The sequence below is a fragment of the Sphaerodactylus townsendi genome, linkage group LG01 (assembly GCF_021028975.2).
Source record: "Sphaerodactylus townsendi isolate TG3544 linkage group LG01, MPM_Stown_v2.3, whole genome shotgun sequence".
Taxonomy (NCBI): Eukaryota; Metazoa; Chordata; class Lepidosauria; order Squamata; family Sphaerodactylidae; genus Sphaerodactylus; species Sphaerodactylus townsendi.
Window position 1 is genome coordinate 57,402,216 of NC_059425.1, and position 18,171 is coordinate 57,420,386.

The 18,171-nt window shown below is 52.3% G+C and overlaps 1 protein-coding gene across 1 annotated transcript in view; it reads left to right on the forward strand.

Annotated features, from left to right (window-relative positions):
* SMYD2 (SET and MYND domain containing 2) overlaps positions 1-18,171 on the forward strand; it is a 66,304-nt gene that overhangs the window by 39,868 nt on the left and 8,265 nt on the right. The window contains exons 4-8 of the mRNA XM_048504839.1: positions 5,889-5,995; positions 7,605-7,707; positions 12,588-12,698; positions 14,304-14,424; positions 17,001-17,175. Of these exons, the coding sequence (XP_048360796.1) occupies positions 5,889-5,995; positions 7,605-7,707; positions 12,588-12,698; positions 14,304-14,424; positions 17,001-17,175 (617 nt within the window). The remainder of the gene's footprint in view (positions 1-5,888; positions 5,996-7,604; positions 7,708-12,587; positions 12,699-14,303; positions 14,425-17,000; positions 17,176-18,171) is intronic.

An 18,171-nucleotide genomic window follows, 5' to 3' on the forward strand; every position in this document is an offset into this window, starting at 1 on the left:
ACCCCCCCCCCCCCCCACCCCCCCCCCCCCCCACCCCCCCCCCCCCCCACCCCCCCCCCCCCCCACCCCCCCCCCCCCCCACCCCCCCCCCCCCCCACCCCCCCCCCCCCCCACCCCCCCCCCCCCCCACCCCCCCCCCCCCCCACCCCCCCCCCCCCCCACCCCCCCCCCCCCCCACCCCCCCCCCCCCCCACCCCCCCCCCCCCCCACCCCCCCCCCCCCCCACCCCCCCCCCCCCCCACCCCCCCCCCCCCCCACCCCCCCCCCCCCCCACCCCCCCCCCCCCCCACCCCCCCCCCCCCCCACCCCCCCCCCCCCCCACCCCCCCCCCCCCCCACCCCCCCCCCCCCCCACCCCCCCCCCCCCCCACCCCCCCCCCCCCCCACCCCCCCCCCCCCCCACCCCCCCCCCCCCCCACCCCCCCCCCCCCCCACCCCCCCCCCCCCCCACCCCCCCCCCCCCCCACCCCCCCCCCCCCCCACCCCCCCCCCCCCCCACCCCCCCCCCCCCCCACCCCCCCCCCCCCCCACCCCCCCCCCCCCCCACCCCCCCCCCCCCCCACCCCCCCCCCCCCCCACCCCCCCCCCCCCCCACCCCCCCCCCCCCCCACCCCCCCCCCCCCCCACCCCCCCCCCCCCCCACCCCCCCCCCCCCCCACCCCCCCCCCCCCCCACCCCCCCCCCCCCCCACCCCCCCCCCCCCCCACCCCCCCCCCCCCCCACCCCCCCCCCCCCCCACCCCCCCCCCCCCCCACCCCCCCCCCCCCCCACCCCCCCCCCCCCCCACCCCCCCCCCCCCCCACCCCCCCCCCCCCCCACCCCCCCCCCCCCCCACCCCCCCCCCCCCCCACCCCCCCCCCCCCCCACCCCCCCCCCCCCCCACCCCCCCCCCCCCCCACCCCCCCCCCCCCCCACCCCCCCCCCCCCCCACCCCCCCCCCCCCCCACCCCCCCCCCCCCCCACCCCCCCCCCCCCCCACCCCCCCCCCCCCCCACCCCCCCCCCCCCCCACCCCCCCCCCCCCCCACCCCCCCCCCCCCCCACCCCCCCCCCCCCCCACCCCCCCCCCCCCCCACCCCCCCCCCCCCCCACCCCCCCCCCCCCCCACCCCCCCCCCCCCCCACCCCCCCCCCCCCCCACCCCCCCCCCCCCCCACCCCCCCCCCCCCCCACCCCCCCCCCCCCCCACCCCCCCCCCCCCCCACCCCCCCCCCCCCCCACCCCCCCCCCCCCCCACCCCCCCCCCCCCCCACCCCCCCCCCCCCCCACCCCCCCCCCCCCCCACCCCCCCCCCCCCCCACCCCCCCCCCCCCCCACCCCCCCCCCCCCCCACCCCCCCCCCCCCCCACCCCCCCCCCCCCCCACCCCCCCCCCCCCCCACCCCCCCCCCCCCCCACCCCCCCCCCCCCCCACCCCCCCCCCCCCCCACCCCCCCCCCCCCCCACCCCCCCCCCCCCCCACCCCCCCCCCCCCCCACCCCCCCCCCCCCCCACCCCCCCCCCCCCCCACCCCCCCCCCCCCCCACCCCCCCCCCCCCCCACCCCCCCCCCCCCCCACCCCCCCCCCCCCCCACCCCCCCCCCCCCCCACCCCCCCCCCCCCCCACCCCCCCCCCCCCCCACCCCCCCCCCCCCCCACCCCCCCCCCCCCCCACCCCCCCCCCCCCCCACCCCCCCCCCCCCCCACCCCCCCCCCCCCCCACCCCCCCCCCCCCCCACCCCCCCCCCCCCCCACCCCCCCCCCCCCCCACCCCCCCCCCCCCCCACCCCCCCCCCCCCCCACCCCCCCCCCCCCCCACCCCCCCCCCCCCCCACCCCCCCCCCCCCCCACCCCCCCCCCCCCCCACCCCCCCCCCCCCCCACCCCCCCCCCCCCCCACCCCCCCCCCCCCCCACCCCCCCCCCCCCCCACCCCCCCCCCCCCCCACCCCCCCCCCCCCCCACCCCCCCCCCCCCCCACCCCCCCCCCCCCCCACCCCCCCCCCCCCCCACCCCCCCCCCCCCCCACCCCCCCCCCCCCCCACCCCCCCCCCCCCCCACCCCCCCCCCCCCCCACCCCCCCCCCCCCCCACCCCCCCCCCCCCCCACCCCCCCCCCCCCCCACCCCCCCCCCCCCCCACCCCCCCCCCCCCCCACCCCCCCCCCCCCCCACCCCCCCCCCCCCCCACCCCCCCCCCCCCCCACCCCCCCCCCCCCCCACCCCCCCCCCCCCCCACCCCCCCCCCCCCCCACCCCCCCCCCCCCCCACCCCCCCCCCCCCCCACCCCCCCCCCCCCCCACCCCCCCCCCCCCCCACCCCCCCCCCCCCCCACCCCCCCCCCCCCCCACCCCCCCCCCCCCCCACCCCCCCCCCCCCCCACCCCCCCCCCCCCCCACCCCCCCCCCCCCCCACCCCCCCCCCCCCCCACCCCCCCCCCCCCCCACCCCCCCCCCCCCCCACCCCCCCCCCCCCCCACCCCCCCCCCCCCCCACCCCCCCCCCCCCCCACCCCCCCCCCCCCCCACCCCCCCCCCCCCCCACCCCCCCCCCCCCCCACCCCCCCCCCCCCCCACCCCCCCCCCCCCCCACCCCCCCCCCCCCCCACCCCCCCCCCCCCCCACCCCCCCCCCCCCCCACCCCCCCCCCCCCCCACCCCCCCCCCCCCCCACCCCCCCCCCCCCCCACCCCCCCCCCCCCCCACCCCCCCCCCCCCCCACCCCCCCCCCCCCCCACCCCCCCCCCCCCCCACCCCCCCCCCCCCCCACCCCCCCCCCCCCCCACCCCCCCCCCCCCCCACCCCCCCCCCCCCCCACCCCCCCCCCCCCCCACCCCCCCCCCCCCCCACCCCCCCCCCCCCCCACCCCCCCCCCCCCCCACCCCCCCCCCCCCCCACCCCCCCCCCCCCCCACCCCCCCCCCCCCCCACCCCCCCCCCCCCCCACCCCCCCCCCCCCCCACCCCCCCCCCCCCCCACCCCCCCCCCCCCCCACCCCCCCCCCCCCCCACCCCCCCCCCCCCCCACCCCCCCCCCCCCCCACCCCCCCCCCCCCCCACCCCCCCCCCCCCCCACCCCCCCCCCCCCCCACCCCCCCCCCCCCCCACCCCCCCCCCCCCCCACCCCCCCCCCCCCCCACCCCCCCCCCCCCCCACCCCCCCCCCCCCCCACCCCCCCCCCCCCCCACCCCCCCCCCCCCCCACCCCCCCCCCCCCCCACCCCCCCCCCCCCCCACCCCCCCCCCCCCCCACCCCCCCCCCCCCCCACCCCCCCCCCCCCCCACCCCCCCCCCCCCCCACCCCCCCCCCCCCCCACCCCCCCCCCCCCCCACCCCCCCCCCCCCCCACCCCCCCCCCCCCCCACCCCCCCCCCCCCCCACCCCCCCCCCCCCCCACCCCCCCCCCCCCCCACCCCCCCCCCCCCCCACCCCCCCCCCCCCCCACCCCCCCCCCCCCCCACCCCCCCCCCCCCCCACCCCCCCCCCCCCCCACCCCCCCCCCCCCCCACCCCCCCCCCCCCCCACCCCCCCCCCCCCCCACCCCCCCCCCCCCCCACCCCCCCCCCCCCCCACCCCCCCCCCCCCCCACCCCCCCCCCCCCCCACCCCCCCCCCCCCCCACCCCCCCCCCCCCCCACCCCCCCCCCCCCCCACCCCCCCCCCCCCCCACCCCCCCCCCCCCCCACCCCCCCCCCCCCCCACCCCCCCCCCCCCCCACCCCCCCCCCCCCCCACCCCCCCCCCCCCCCACCCCCCCCCCCCCCCACCCCCCCCCCCCCCCACCCCCCCCCCCCCCCACCCCCCCCCCCCCCCACCCCCCCCCCCCCCCACCCCCCCCCCCCCCCACCCCCCCCCCCCCCCACCCCCCCCCCCCCCCACCCCCCCCCCCCCCCACCCCCCCCCCCCCCCACCCCCCCCCCCCCCCACCCCCCCCCCCCCCCACCCCCCCCCCCCCCCACCCCCCCCCCCCCCCACCCCCCCCCCCCCCCACCCCCCCCCCCCCCCACCCCCCCCCCCCCCCACCCCCCCCCCCCCCCACCCCCCCCCCCCCCCACCCCCCCCCCCCCCCACCCCCCCCCCCCCCCACCCCCCCCCCCCCCCACCCCCCCCCCCCCCCACCCCCCCCCCCCCCCACCCCCCCCCCCCCCCACCCCCCCCCCCCCCCACCCCCCCCCCCCCCCACCCCCCCCCCCCCCCACCCCCCCCCCCCCCCACCCCCCCCCCCCCCCACCCCCCCCCCCCCCCACCCCCCCCCCCCCCCACCCCCCCCCCCCCCCACCCCCCCCCCCCCCCACCCAATAATAATAATAATAATAATAATAATAATAATAATAATAAACACCGATACATTACAACTTCCAAGGCCTCTGGGCTGTGAAATCTACAATAATAATAATAATAATAATAGAACAGAGCAGATGCATTAAAGCAGCTTTCCTGTCACCCCAGATGTTCTCACTGCTACAGAAGAAAAGAGCAATTAAAGCATTCCTGTACCAAAATTCCATTTCCATTGAGCTTGGGAGGGCACTGTGTATAATGGTGATTGCGTACAATTAGCTGCTGTAGATGTTTAAATCGCTCAGGAATGAGAATAGAGTCACATTCTAGGTGACCTTTTTTAAAAAAAGCATTCATGTGCTTTTGGAAGCTTGGTGCCTCATAGATCTATGTTTCCTACAGGGTTTAGAATCAATCTTTAATCTGTAACTTCCAACTATCCTTCTGTGTTTCTGTTTCTAATCCTTGCAGAAAGAAGGCACACGTTTGTAACTGCCAATTCAAATTTTTCTGTAAAGTAAAAAAAAATTCAGATTATCGCTATCATTGCATTAGTTTGCTTTTATACTGGTTTAGCTCTTGATGCCTCAGTAAGCCAATTCTTTAGAAATCACCGTCCTTGCTCCTTGTTTTTTCCCTGCTGAATGTACCCAAAGTTCCCATGTTCTTGGGCAAAATTTTGGTCCTTTTTATTTTATTTTATTTTATTAGTTTTGTATACCACCCTCCCCCCAAGGGCTCAGGGCGGTGAACAACAGTTTTAAAACACACATTAAAACATAATTTAAAACTTCGATATTCAGCATAACAAGAACCCATAAAACATGCAGATGGCGCCTGACTGCTCTTCCTTCCCCCACCCCCATGTCCACAGGAGGCCAGATGGAAAGGTAGGTGTATTTAACCAGGATGGCCAAAAGCCTGGTGGAACAGGCTCATCTTACAGGCCCTGCGAAAACTCTGCAAGTCCCGTAGGGCCCTGATCTCCTTAGGGAGCCTGTTCCACCAAGTAGGGGCCAGGTAGGGCAGGTAGGGCACCAAGTAGGGGCTAGGGCTGAAAAAGCCCTGGCCCTTGTAGAGGCCAGCCTGATCTTTTTTGGGCCAGGGATCACGAGTAGCTCCTTCTCCGAGGAGTCTGACAAGGCAATATGGGGAGAGGCAGACCCTCAGGTATGTAGGTCCGAGGCGATGAAAGGCTTTAATATGTCCTAATAAGACATAGTAAATTTTCTAGATTCAGAACTAGCCTCTTGTATTTCACTCGCATTTCCATCTGTAATATAACATAGTCCATATATATATGGATATATCTGAATATATATGGAGAGAGAGAGAGAGAGAGAGAGAGAGAAAGAGAGAGAGTTTCTTTCCTCCCAGAAATAGCATCCAGAAGGCTGTCTTTCTGTTGCTTTCCTTTGGGATGCTGAGTCCGCTTGGTGTGGCTCAGCTCGGCTGCCCAGTTCTTAATCTTTCTATTCCATCACTACAAAATTAGATTGTAAATAACTTTTGACCTCCCTTCTTATAAGGCTAGTCTCTCAGCAGCAAGACTTGATTAAGCACCATTTTAATCAGATTAATCAGTGTAGCATAGAGGAATAGGGTCACTTACCATGATCTGTCAAACAAGCCAGCAGCTTTTGATTCCCAGATATGGGTATTTCTTTCTTTTTTCTCCCTCAGGTTAACTGTAATGGCTTCACCATTGAAGATGAAGAACTTTCTCACTTGGGGTCTGCAATATTCCCTGAGTAAGTACTTTAGCTGTTGTATATTAAAACGAACAAAATGGTTCTCATGTACTTCCAAATGTACTGAAAATTACAGCTTATTTGCAAAAGCAAAATATACCTATGCAGCTCTATTCTATATCCTCAAATCTACCCCTAGGTTTATAATTCACCATTTGGACACTGGGTAAAGCAGAACGAATTTATGCCTGCATAGGACTGAGGACCAAGAATGTGCTGATATAGCAATTAATCCTTCCATGTCCCTTGGCATCCACTTGAGCCTGTAATCCTGGTTGCCCATGCACTCATAAATTGATGGCACATATGTGGGATTTCAGATTCAGGTCCCAGCATCATCTTTTAAAGGATTTCAACTTTTATATGAAAACTTTGTGCAAGAGCTTGGAGACCTCTTCTCCATCCCTGGAGGCAATACTGGGTTTCTTACATATATAAGGTTTGGAACAGGAATGGGTTAGTCAATGATACTAACAGTGAACAACAGACAGTGAACAAACTCACAAAATGTAGAACCAGCATGGTGTAGTAGTTAAAAACAGTTCACTTTAATCTGAAGAATTGGGTTTGATTTCCCACTCCTCATGAGTGATGGACTTAATCTGGTGAACGAGGTTTGTTTCCCCACTCCTATATATGAAGCCTGCTGGATGACCTTGGGCTAGGAACAGCTCTCTCCGAACTCTCTCAGCCCCACCTACCTCATAAAGTGTCTGTTGTGGGGAGAGGAAGGGAAGGAGTTTACAAGCTTCTTTGAGACATAGTTGAGAAAAGCAGACTATAAATCACACTCTTCTTATACAGCTGACATTTCATACCACCGAATGAGATCATGGGAAATTCCAGAGCACAGAACTGCAGTCCATGTATTTTGGTGACACACAGGAATATCTGTAAAGATAACCATCTTCTTTGTTTAATATTTCACTTGAGGTGCAGTTTAGTCAACATTTTGCACCAGTATATAGCTTATAGCTTTTCTATTTATTAACAGGTGTGTATATATAACTCATAAGCTTTTAGACAAAACCAAATTATATACAAAATACATCATTTTAAATGGAAAGGAATAAAATATAGACCCAAACTCCCCAAACTAAATATCGGTACTTCTACAATCTCAGAAATTAAAACATATTAACAAATAATCAACAAAACTAAAAAAATTATAAGCATCTTAAGTAACATAGTATTCTAGGGTTACTGGTACTCCAGGTGTTTAAGGCCAGTTGTTTTGCAGAGTTCCCAGATGAAAACAAGCCCTCTGCCCTAATATGGAAACCATCTGCAGGTCTTTTCAACCTACAGTTTTGGAGGAATCACACTGCGCATCCTCTTCAACCCTCTGTCTTGAAGTTGCTGGCTACTTTGGCCTGGAATGCTGTTACAAAATTGAAATTAAATATGACTTTTTCAGTTTCTATCTTCTACTTGACTGTTTTTGATCAAATTCTTACATGAGTAGAGCCAGAGGTTGCACCATTAAAACGATTTGCAGTATTTCCTAAAGAGACATGAATTTATTATTGTTGTCTATATGCTTTGGCTTTTCCATGTGTTTAAAGTGTTTGCTGATTGATTAGCATTAAGTGGTCTTTTGTATTTTTAGTGTGGCGCTTATGAACCACAGTTGCTGCCCCAATGTGATTGTTACCTACAAAGGGATTGTGGCTGAAGTGAGAGCGGTTCAGGAGATTGAACCTGGAGATGAGGTAATTATGTATAAACGCAGTGAATATTTGAGCTGGGAATATTATACCAGTATAGCTCCTGATGAATGTGCTCACTGTTATACCTATTGTGCATCATTCCATGTTTGTGGTACACGCTCCAGTGTTTGGTATTTTCCTTTTATAAAGCACAACTAAAAGATTATTACCAGTTCATCATCTTCTTTTCCTTTTGGATCCTGACTGTGATTACTTTCTCCTGGGATAAAACAGCATGCTTAATGTCAAAGGGCTTCTATCAAATGGGGGCAGTACTGTATGAAGTTTTCTTCTGTTTCTCATAACTCCTTCCTGGATTTAGCCATGTTGTTTCCACACATCATTTGGCCCTATTGTTGGAGGTGAAGAAATTGCCAGGGAAAGTCTGACTAAATGCAAATTGCCGGGGGGGAGGGGGGGGAGTTGACAGAAGCTCCATATTAGAGTCATATGAATCTTCAGATTATTCTGTTTGAAGTAATTACCTAAATATATTGAGGGCAACTTCAAATATGTTCTGGCCAGTGAGTCAAATGGGGCTTTGTTTCATTCAATCCAGGGTGGTTGGTGTCTGTCCCTTGAGAAGCGTAAAATCATAGGCTGCATATCCTTCTCCCAGTACTTTTCTTATTCTTACTGAACTATACTCCTTCTTGGGGAAAGATTCCAGGAGATGTGTGGATTAATCCACCATACCTTTCTGGATCTGCAGTGTCGGCTCCTAGTGTCTTCCCCCCCCCCCCCCCCCCGGGCAGTCTGATTCTCTTTATAGATTAAAGGATTGTATTTAAGTGCAGGATTTGTCAAAAACATTATCCATGGCATTGTTAAACATAGTACCTTGATAAAATAGCATTTATATTGCTTTGGGCAGCTATGAGCAACACTTTCATTTTAATACAGTTGCACCAGCCATTTTGTTACCCTTGGCAGCACGAGACACAAAATGGCGGGCACAACAGTATAAAAACAAAAGTGTTGCTGGTAACGGTCCGGAGGAATATAGATGCTCTTTTTTCATAATGCTATGTATAACAATGCCAAGGATAATGTTTTTGATGAAGCCATCACTTAAAAATGATTGTTTAATCTAAAAAGGGGAACTGAGTTCTTTGACAAGCAATCGCATGTTTAACTTCTGCTGAGGGATGCACGACCACATCGTCATCTTTCAGTGAGAAGGAGTTTACTATGAATCATTGTTTATAGATAAAGTGTTACCTAGAGGAATATAACCCTCGTGCCACAGGAAATTGCTTAGAGGTGGTTGGGAAAGGAAGGACACATGAATGTACAACTCAGAGCCTTATGTGATTGTTTGTTATGAAATATAAAATAGCTATTCAGGCAGATAATCCAAGTTGCAAATCTGAGCATAAACAAAGCAGTTGATAGAGGGACAGGTCTCTGCTTGTGAAGCTTTTGAGGTTTACAGAGGCAGGGTTGCTTGGCACTGCAGAGAATGCATTGCTACATTGTGCCTAGAGATGTAAAGTTGCCAGAAAATTTAAAGTTATGGCAGGAAGCCCTCCCCACCCCTCACGCCCCACATTTTCATCTGGGAAAAAATTGAAATGGCGAGGAAAATGGAAATGAATGCAGTACTTGCTTTCCTATCAAACCTAAACATGTTATGCTGTTTTGACATAAAATGCATTTTTTGTAACTTTGATAGCATATACTGTTTTATTCATTCATATATTTATAGAATTTAAAATGACGAAGTGCTTAGTTTTATACAAGGAAAATTAAAAATACACCCAATACTAAGTGAAGAAAGCTATAAACTGCTTTCCTTAGTCCATTTTCTTCATTCCAAAAGATAAAAATATGAGTTTTTTTCCAGAGTTCCCCTCAACCTCAGCTGCAAAATGAATAACAGGAAAGTGTCTCTTTTTTTTCAGTTTTTCTGATGGAAAAATGTCCTCAGACTCTTTCAGACGCTATTCATTTTGCATGACTTGTTTAAAAAGCATTTCTCCCATTTCAAAAGAAAAACAATAGGATTTTTATCCACCCCAAATGTCCTCATTTTTTCATGTTACACATTTTGAGTAAAATCTTGTCATAACATAGGAATTTTTTTCCAGAGCTCCCCAAAATATCCCAGTTTTTCTGTTCAAAAATTGTTTAAAAGATACAGAAGAATTCTCACTCTCAGTTCCCCCCTTCCCCCCTTATCTCAGATGTTGCTCAGGATGCTGGTAAAAAGCCAAGTAAGCAGTTAAACTGTTTTTAATGAATGTGGCTTTTTCACATCTACTTTATGACCTTAATTACAGTGGATAATATGTAGGGAAAAACAACTCTGCATTTAGGACACTTTCTACATATGCCCAAAGAGGCTGGCCCAGAGGTATAAAATCCTCTGCATCTAGCTGCTATGTGAAGGCCATCTCTTCCTTTGGGAGACAGTAAGAACGGACCAGGCACCTCTGCCCTACAGAAGTATCTTTCTCTGAGAGCATCCAGGTGACAATGACATTGATCATCTTTATTGCATTGTAGACATCAGAAAATGTCTTTCCTTGCCAATTTTTTAGGAGAATTTACTTTCTTTCATGCCTTAATTTGTTACGTTAAGATAAAAGTTCCATACCGACAAATATTGTTCTCCACTATTATTAAACTTTTGGAAAGAGTGTCAAAGAGCATATCAGTAGTAACAAATGTGTCTTTTACAAATGAGTCACATGGCCTTTGCCTCCACCTTCTGGTTCGACATAGTTATTACATAAGAAATCTGACACAATTGCCCATTGTCTGTTTGTATTTGTGTGTGTGTTTTTCAAATTGGCGTCCATATTTTGCGCCTGGAGAAAAGCAATTGAGATGCACTTGCTGTTGAATAAAAACAAACAACCACTCACTAAAATCAAGTTGCCTTGGGCATGTTGAGAGAAGGTGAAGGACACAACAAAAACAAGAGCAGACTGAATGGAAACTGTGCATCGCTGGTAGAGCAAATATGCATTTCCTTTTCCTTCCAGGCTAATTTTATTTTTATATTTATGTGAGAAATTTAAAAAATGAGGATTAATCACACAAACTAGAACTCCCCAGTACTTTTAAACGTTTGGTACAGAATACACAGAGAAAATCTCTCTGGGATTTGGCAGAGGGAGGGTTGTGTTTTTATTTTCTTCTGTGTGTACATGACATTTTTCATTTTTAAAATTTTTCTTCTTTTGTGTGTATGTGACAATTTTCTTGCCAGAGCAATCTGGGCAGCTGTTTGCATTGTGGAATAACTACAGTGATATCTACAAACATTTGAAATACTTATTTATTTTATTTATTTTTATTTATTATTGCATTTTTATACCGCCCTCCCCCGGAGGGCTCAGGGCGGTGTACAACATTAACAACAGACAATAAAAAGATAAAAATAAATTAAGACTTAAAATGCAGCATTCAGCATTATGTCTCTTTGACCACACAATGAATGTTTTAAGTCTTTTAGCACCAAATTTGTGCCATAACATCTGTTGATAGAAATTTGATAGAAATTTTAAAAAGCAGCTAAATTGCAACACAACCGTCTTTTCAACTCTACACACACACACACACACACACACACACACACACACACACACACACACACACACACACCGTTTCTTGCTATGTAATGTGATGGGTGCATGCTTAATTTTCTATTTAAGACAAAAGGGTGTTATGTTATCATCATGAATTTATTTTAAAAAATAGCATACTTTTCCAGCAAAGATTATGGAGTTTGTCACTTTTTCCTCTTCACTTATGAATAGTGATAGTCTTTTTCAGAACAAGTGCTAATACAATATTTTAGAAAAAAAAATTCTATAAATAAAAATAGTCTTTTCTTCTTTGTGTCACATATTGTATTAGCGTAAGCATTTTGATAACATTTTACATTTTGTTTTCATACTGCAATCTTGTTGGACTTCAACTACTTGAGTGCTCCTCATATATAAGCACTCACACTTCTAATTTGACACTTCTTAATTTGTTCCTTGCCTTCAATTGGAAAATATTTGTCTCTTATTCCTAAAAGACAGCAATATTGTTCTTTTGTGATTTTTTAAAAGTCCTAGTCTTTTTCCGGGTCTTTGTCCAGACGTATTCCACGCCCAAATCTTGTAACTATTGGTGCTGGCACCCTTGGGAGTGATTAGGATTATGGGTGGGTTTGATGATATTTTTTTGTATCTATGATTAGATACAGAAAACTTAAAAATTGATATTCTCATGCTGCCCCACTGAAATCCACTCACTATGGAATTCTCTGCGATTTCAATGGATCTTTAGTATATTGTCGAAGGCTTTCACAGCCGGAATCAGCTGACTGTTGAGGGTTTACCAGACTGGGACAGCTTGGAAAACCCACGATAGCCAGATCTTGTATTCTTCTATTTGTAGAGTGAAGATGATACAGCATTCTTTTTCTGCATCCATTTCAGGCCTATACTTCAGGAGAAAATTCTTTGCCTCAGTTGGAAATGGAAATAAATTCTTAAATCAGGTTGACCTTGTAAGATTGTTGTTATTGTAGAATGTTAGAGGTAGCCTCAACAGGACGGAGTAATTGGGTGACTTGGTAACAGTAGAACCTAACCTGTGGCACAGCTCGGTGGACTTTGCCTTGAAATGCATGTTCTTCATCAGTGGTGGCGCTGTTACCCAGGTTGTGTACCTGCTTTGTATTTCTTTTGAGGGCATTCATTTTCTGTTACTAATGCATAACTAAAGCTACATCTGTTTACATCAGTTCCTGTGGTACAGGTTGCTTGGATGTGAGAATGTATAACTGCATGTGTGAGTGATGTGTGTCAGAGACTTGGTGTATTTGAAGATTTTTGTGGTCGATCTGTGTTTTAATAAAATGATTAATCTTTCTTTTCTAGATTTTTACCAGTTACATTGACTTGTTGTATCCCACAGAAGATAGAAATGATCGGTTAAAAGACTCCTATTTCTTTAACTGTGATTGTAGGGAATGCATTACTAAAGAAAAGGTAATTTTATCTAACCAACTTGCATACTTTGTTATATAAGTGTGTCATAATCTCCCTTCAAAGATTCTATGCATTCTTCATCTCATTTTCATCATCATTTATTGATGCTTTGAGCTTTTTTGGAAATGGGTCAAAATGAAACAAATATTGATATGGTGTTTATATAAGTTTGGCCTAAGAACAGATATGTGACATAATGTGCCTATTATTTCCAATTTCTATTTGTGCAACCGAGTCCAAGTGATTTATCCAAGGTCAGCCATTATGTGCGTGACTGAGATGAGATTTAAATGCAGTTTCAAGTCAACCATACATTCCTCCCCTCCTTATTTAGGTTTTGCCCACCATTTCTTTCTTAAGGTCTCAAATACAATGAGAAAGCTTCCAAAATAATTTCACAGTAACTGCCTAAATGTCAAAATCTTATTGTTTGTTAGCAATATGCAATATTTTTAAACTTGTTGTAGCAAGTTGTATAAAGGAGAATTTTTCAGTTCCTAGTAGTTTGTGGCAAGTATTTCTTTTAAGGCCATTTAGCACAATTTGTTCAGGCATGAAGATCAAACAGAGTCCCAATTGTCTTCTCTGTTTCAAAGAGTCTTCTTCAATGCCTTGATCTACCAGAATTTTACTGTGCATAATAAAGTATATTACACAACAATTCACAAGCTATTATAGCAGATCACATAAAAAGCTTACTCCAAGAGCTTCCATACTTAAAGAGACCAAAAATCAGCCTGCTGTTCTCTTTCAATTGTAGAACTTGGTTTCCAGGAACTCTCTTTGCACCTGTGTGCTTAAAATGGCATCCTAGAAGGCTAGCTAACCTGAGTAATATAAAATGACAGGAGATTCAACAGGTGTGTCCCATGGATTACTTAACATGTGAAACTGAATGACATATAAATGTGTGGGTTCATAAAGATAAATATTATCAATGTAAGAGTCTAACCCTTACCTTAAATGGTTCAATAAATATTACTTCTTGTTTAAGAAACAAGACTTTAAAAAGCTGCTTTAAGCTTGGTCTGATTTTTCCCCATATATGCTCATGACCATTGATGGCTAATTCTGGGGGAAAAAACCATGTTGCTTTAGCTGTACAATAAAATGGTATAATTAAAATGCCTATTTGATTATTGAGGGAACATTTTCCATTTGATTTTTCTAGCTTCAATACATTATGTTTGGTATTTCTACATGTTTCACGTGTTGTCTTTCATTTTGGTATACTATTGCTAAGTTCTGTGCAATCTGTTTTATGCTTCCTATAGACAGGTTTTGCAAAGGTGATTGGAAATTGTAATTTTCTCTCTCCCTTCTGAGCTCTGTGCTTGTGTCTGCTCCATTTAGCACAAAAATTAAGACGTCTGTGCACCCACAACAATTTTCTAGATTTTTTTATGCTATACTTTTAAATACTGTTTTAGAAAAGGTGGGAGAAAATGGAGTCAAATGACAAGCTCTCCCTGCCCCCAGTTCTATTCTTCTAATCATTTGTGCTTCTTCATAGTTTTTTGTAGCTATTGTCAGATTCTGTGTGGGTCTGCTTTTTCTGTTAGAGCTAAAGCAGCTCTTCTACGTCTCATGCAACTCTTTCCCCAGGACAAAGATAAACTTGAAATCCGCAAGGTGAATGAGCCTCCATCAGCAGAAGCTGTGCGAGATATGATCAAATATGCCAGAAATGTGATTGAAGAATTCAGGAGGGCCAAACATTACAAATATATCCTTTGGTGCTCTTGGTTCTCTGTCTTTCTGTAAAATGGAACTTTACATTAGCAGCCTCATTTTGTTGGTGAACAGAAATGAAATTCTCTCTGGCATATGCTCTTTGTGTAGGGAGCTGGTTCATTTAAATAGGGACCGTCTTTCCCCCTATGTCCCACTTTGTGCTCAGCAGAGGCCAGTTTACTGGTGGTCCCTGGCCCCTCTACAATACGTCTGGCCTGCACCCAGGCTAGGGCCTTTAGTGCTCTGACCCCTGTCTGGTGGAACTCACAACCATGTTCCGTTAATGCCCTGCGGAACCTTAAGGAGTTCCGCAGGGCCTGCAAAATGGTTTTGTTCCACCGGGCCTTTGGTGGTTTTGGTGGAGAGACAGCCATAGAAAGGTTGCCGCTTCTATTGTCCAATTGACACGCTGGAACATCATCTTAACGAGCCCCCTTGACATGTATTGTATGATTAGTGCCATCTGATTATTATATTATCATATGTTAAAATTAGTATTTTGGGATTTTAAATGATGGTTTTAAGTTATCTAACTGTTTACTGTTGGTTTTAAATATGTTGTACACCGCCCAAAGCCCTTTGGGGGTGGGCGGTCTATTAAATTTAAATTATAAGTAATAAAATAAAATAAATTAAAATGTATATAGCAGAGGTCGGGAACCCGCGGCTTGCGAGCCGCAAACGGCTCTTTACCACTTGAGGTGCGGCTCCCGGCATGGCTGCCCCTTTCTGCAGGGGAGAGGAGAGAAAAGCGGCTCAGGCCAGGCTGCTGCTGCGTGCTCCCCGTTCTAACGGGGAGTGCGTGGGATTCCCTCCGCGGCACCCAGCTCAGGCCGGGCCACTGTGGGGAGTGCGTGGGATTCCCTCTCCCCTCCCTACAGGGAGAAAAGCGGTGCCCAGCTGAGGCCGGGCTGCTGCTGCTCGCTTCCCTGCAGGGGAGGGGAGAGAAAAGCGGCGCCCAGCTCAGGCCGGGTCGCTGCTGCGCGCTCCCCGTTCCAACGGGGAGCTTGAGGGATCCCCTCCCCTGCAGGGGAGGGGAGAGAAAAGAGGCGCCCGGCTCAGGCCAAGTCGCTGTGCACGCTCCCTGTTCCAACGGAGCGCATAGGTTGGAGTGGAGAGAAAAGTGAAGCTGGCTCATGGCTCATGGATTCTTCAAGCAACACACTATAGTTGTTTGATACAAAGCGTAAAGGTAAAAAAACAAAATACGCAGTGTTATCTTCATTTTAAATGTCAAAAAGTATTTGCGGCTCCATGCGTTTTCTTTCCCTTGGAAAATGGGTCCAAATGGCTCTTTGAATGTGAAAGGTTCCCGACCCCTGGTATATAGAGTTCTACCAAATATGTTCTCTTTGGAACTGAACTTAGTGTAGGGGCGAAGTATGTAGAAATTCATTTTCAGCTGACTTCTTGAGTGTATTTACTGATGTGCTGCTGAGTGAACAAAAATGGGATGGTTGTGGGGAGCTGCAAAAACTCTGCATTCTAGCAGGGAAACAAGCATCGCTGATCTAACACTTCCTTGAGACTTCAAGTGAGAGAAATCTGTTCCAGTCAGCCTTCAAGATATTTGTTAAATCACGTAGTTATTGATTTCCATAAAACTAGAAGATAAGTGGACCATCAGTCAGTATAGAGCAGGGGTCTTCAAACTGTGGCCCGCCAGATGGTCATGGACTACAATTCCCATCAGCCCCTGCCAGCATGGTCAAGTGGTAGGGCTCATGGGAATTGTAGTCTATGAACATCTGGAGGGCCATAGTTTGAAGACCCCAGGTATAGAGCCTCTAACCACATATTCTGAGATTGTCTTCTGGCTTTCTATATGCACACTCTCCTTTTTCAGCAAGGTTTAAACCCCAAGTATATTGACCTCTAGGGGCTCAGGCCTCTGGTGGCTTACCTGTTTATAATGTGCCTTTCTACCATAAAAGCCTTAAAGGGGGCAAATATAAATAAAATAGGATAAAATTGAAAAGGGGTGAATGTTGTAAGCCCCTTGTCCCCAGTTGACAGAAAGCAGTATATAAATGAAGTAAATAAATAAACAAAGCCTTTACTAAAGAAATAACCAATTTCACGTTATTTTCAGCTTTAAATATTTGCTGTCTCTCTAATGATGCTAGTTTAGACTAATGGTCTATCTTGTCCTGCATGTTGTTTTCAAGAGGGCCTAGAAAAACCTAGGTGTTTCTGGAAATCCCTACAGCAGGTTGGAGCCAAACTTTCACAGAAGGCTTAAATTTAACCCTTAGTCACCAGCATCTGGTTTTAGACGTATTGGGCATCTGAACATGGTGAGGCTGTTAGGTATCATGGCTAATGGCTTTGCCACACTCACTTAAGCAGTGTGAAAATGGTGCAAAATGGTTTAAAACATTTTCACACCGCTGTTTTTGGCCTATGTGGAATCTGCCTTAGTATAACAGATGCCGGAGACCAAAAATGATGATGGGTTGTATGCGTGTGTATGTGTTTTACATAGAAAGATCTCCTTCTAAAGGGACTGGTACAAAGTACTTGTCTTTAAGCTGTACGATCTGTAATATTCCTTGACTCTTAGCTTACCCCCAAGTGAACTGCTGGAGGTTTGTGAACATAGCCTGGACAAGATGGGCTGGGTGTTTGAAGAGAGCAATGTGTACATGCTGCACATGATGTATCAGGCCATGGGAGTCTGTCTCTACATGCAAGACTGGGAAGGTGCTTTACGCTACGGGCAGAAGATTATCAAACCATACAGGTAATGTGTAATTACAAAGAAATTTAGGAACAGTATAGTATCCAGAAGTACGTGTAATGCATCTTTGGTTTTAATCAAATAATGAGATCTAATTTAAGTAATGCTTCTGCCTATAGGCCAGCACTGTACAGAAATGAAATGACAATATCTTAAAGAATGCAAACATGTTTATTTCACAATCCCTCTGATGAATGTACATGTTCAGAAGCAGGGCTGTCATCTGAGTAAGAGCCAGAGGCGTATCTAGGCAACTGGAGCCTGGGGACAAAACCTGAATTTGGCGCCCTCCCGCCCCATATGGGCAGCCACCCTCCCCCATCACAACCAAACAATGATTTGTTTCACCAGCTCATAAAACACCTCCCATCCCCAGCAAAACATACATGGCTCTCTCCCCATCAACTCTCTTTCCTAATTTTGTCCTCACACCAACCCTGTGAGGTAGGTTGTTAGCCTGAGAAACAGCTCCAAGCCAATGCAAGTGTGTATTAAGCATGTAAATCTCTCACAAATCACCCCCAACAAAACATTTACCAAACAAATGTCAGCATCATCTCACACAAAACACCTCCAGTAGAATCCACCCCCAAACAGCATCACTTTCAATGGTGTTTAAACTAGGGAGCCCAAATTCTTTTAAATCCACCTTAAAGGGAGAATCTGGGGTCCCCAGTTAAAACAACATTGAAAGTGTTGCTGTTTTGGGGTGGATTCCCCCCACCCTGAAACACCATCACTTTCAATGTTTAAACTGGGGACCTCACATTCTCCCTTTACATCCATGCCGAAGGGGGTGGATTTAAAAGGAGAATCTGGGGAAATTTGGGGGGTGCCTGCTGTCAGGGGTGCAATTGTTAAGCTAGCAGCACCAAAATTTCAGAGTATATTTAGGAGACTCTCCTGATGATACCACCCAGGTTTGGTGAAGTTTGGTTCAGTGGGTCCAAAGTTATGGACCCTCAAAGGTGTAGCTCCCATTTCCTATTAGTTCCCATT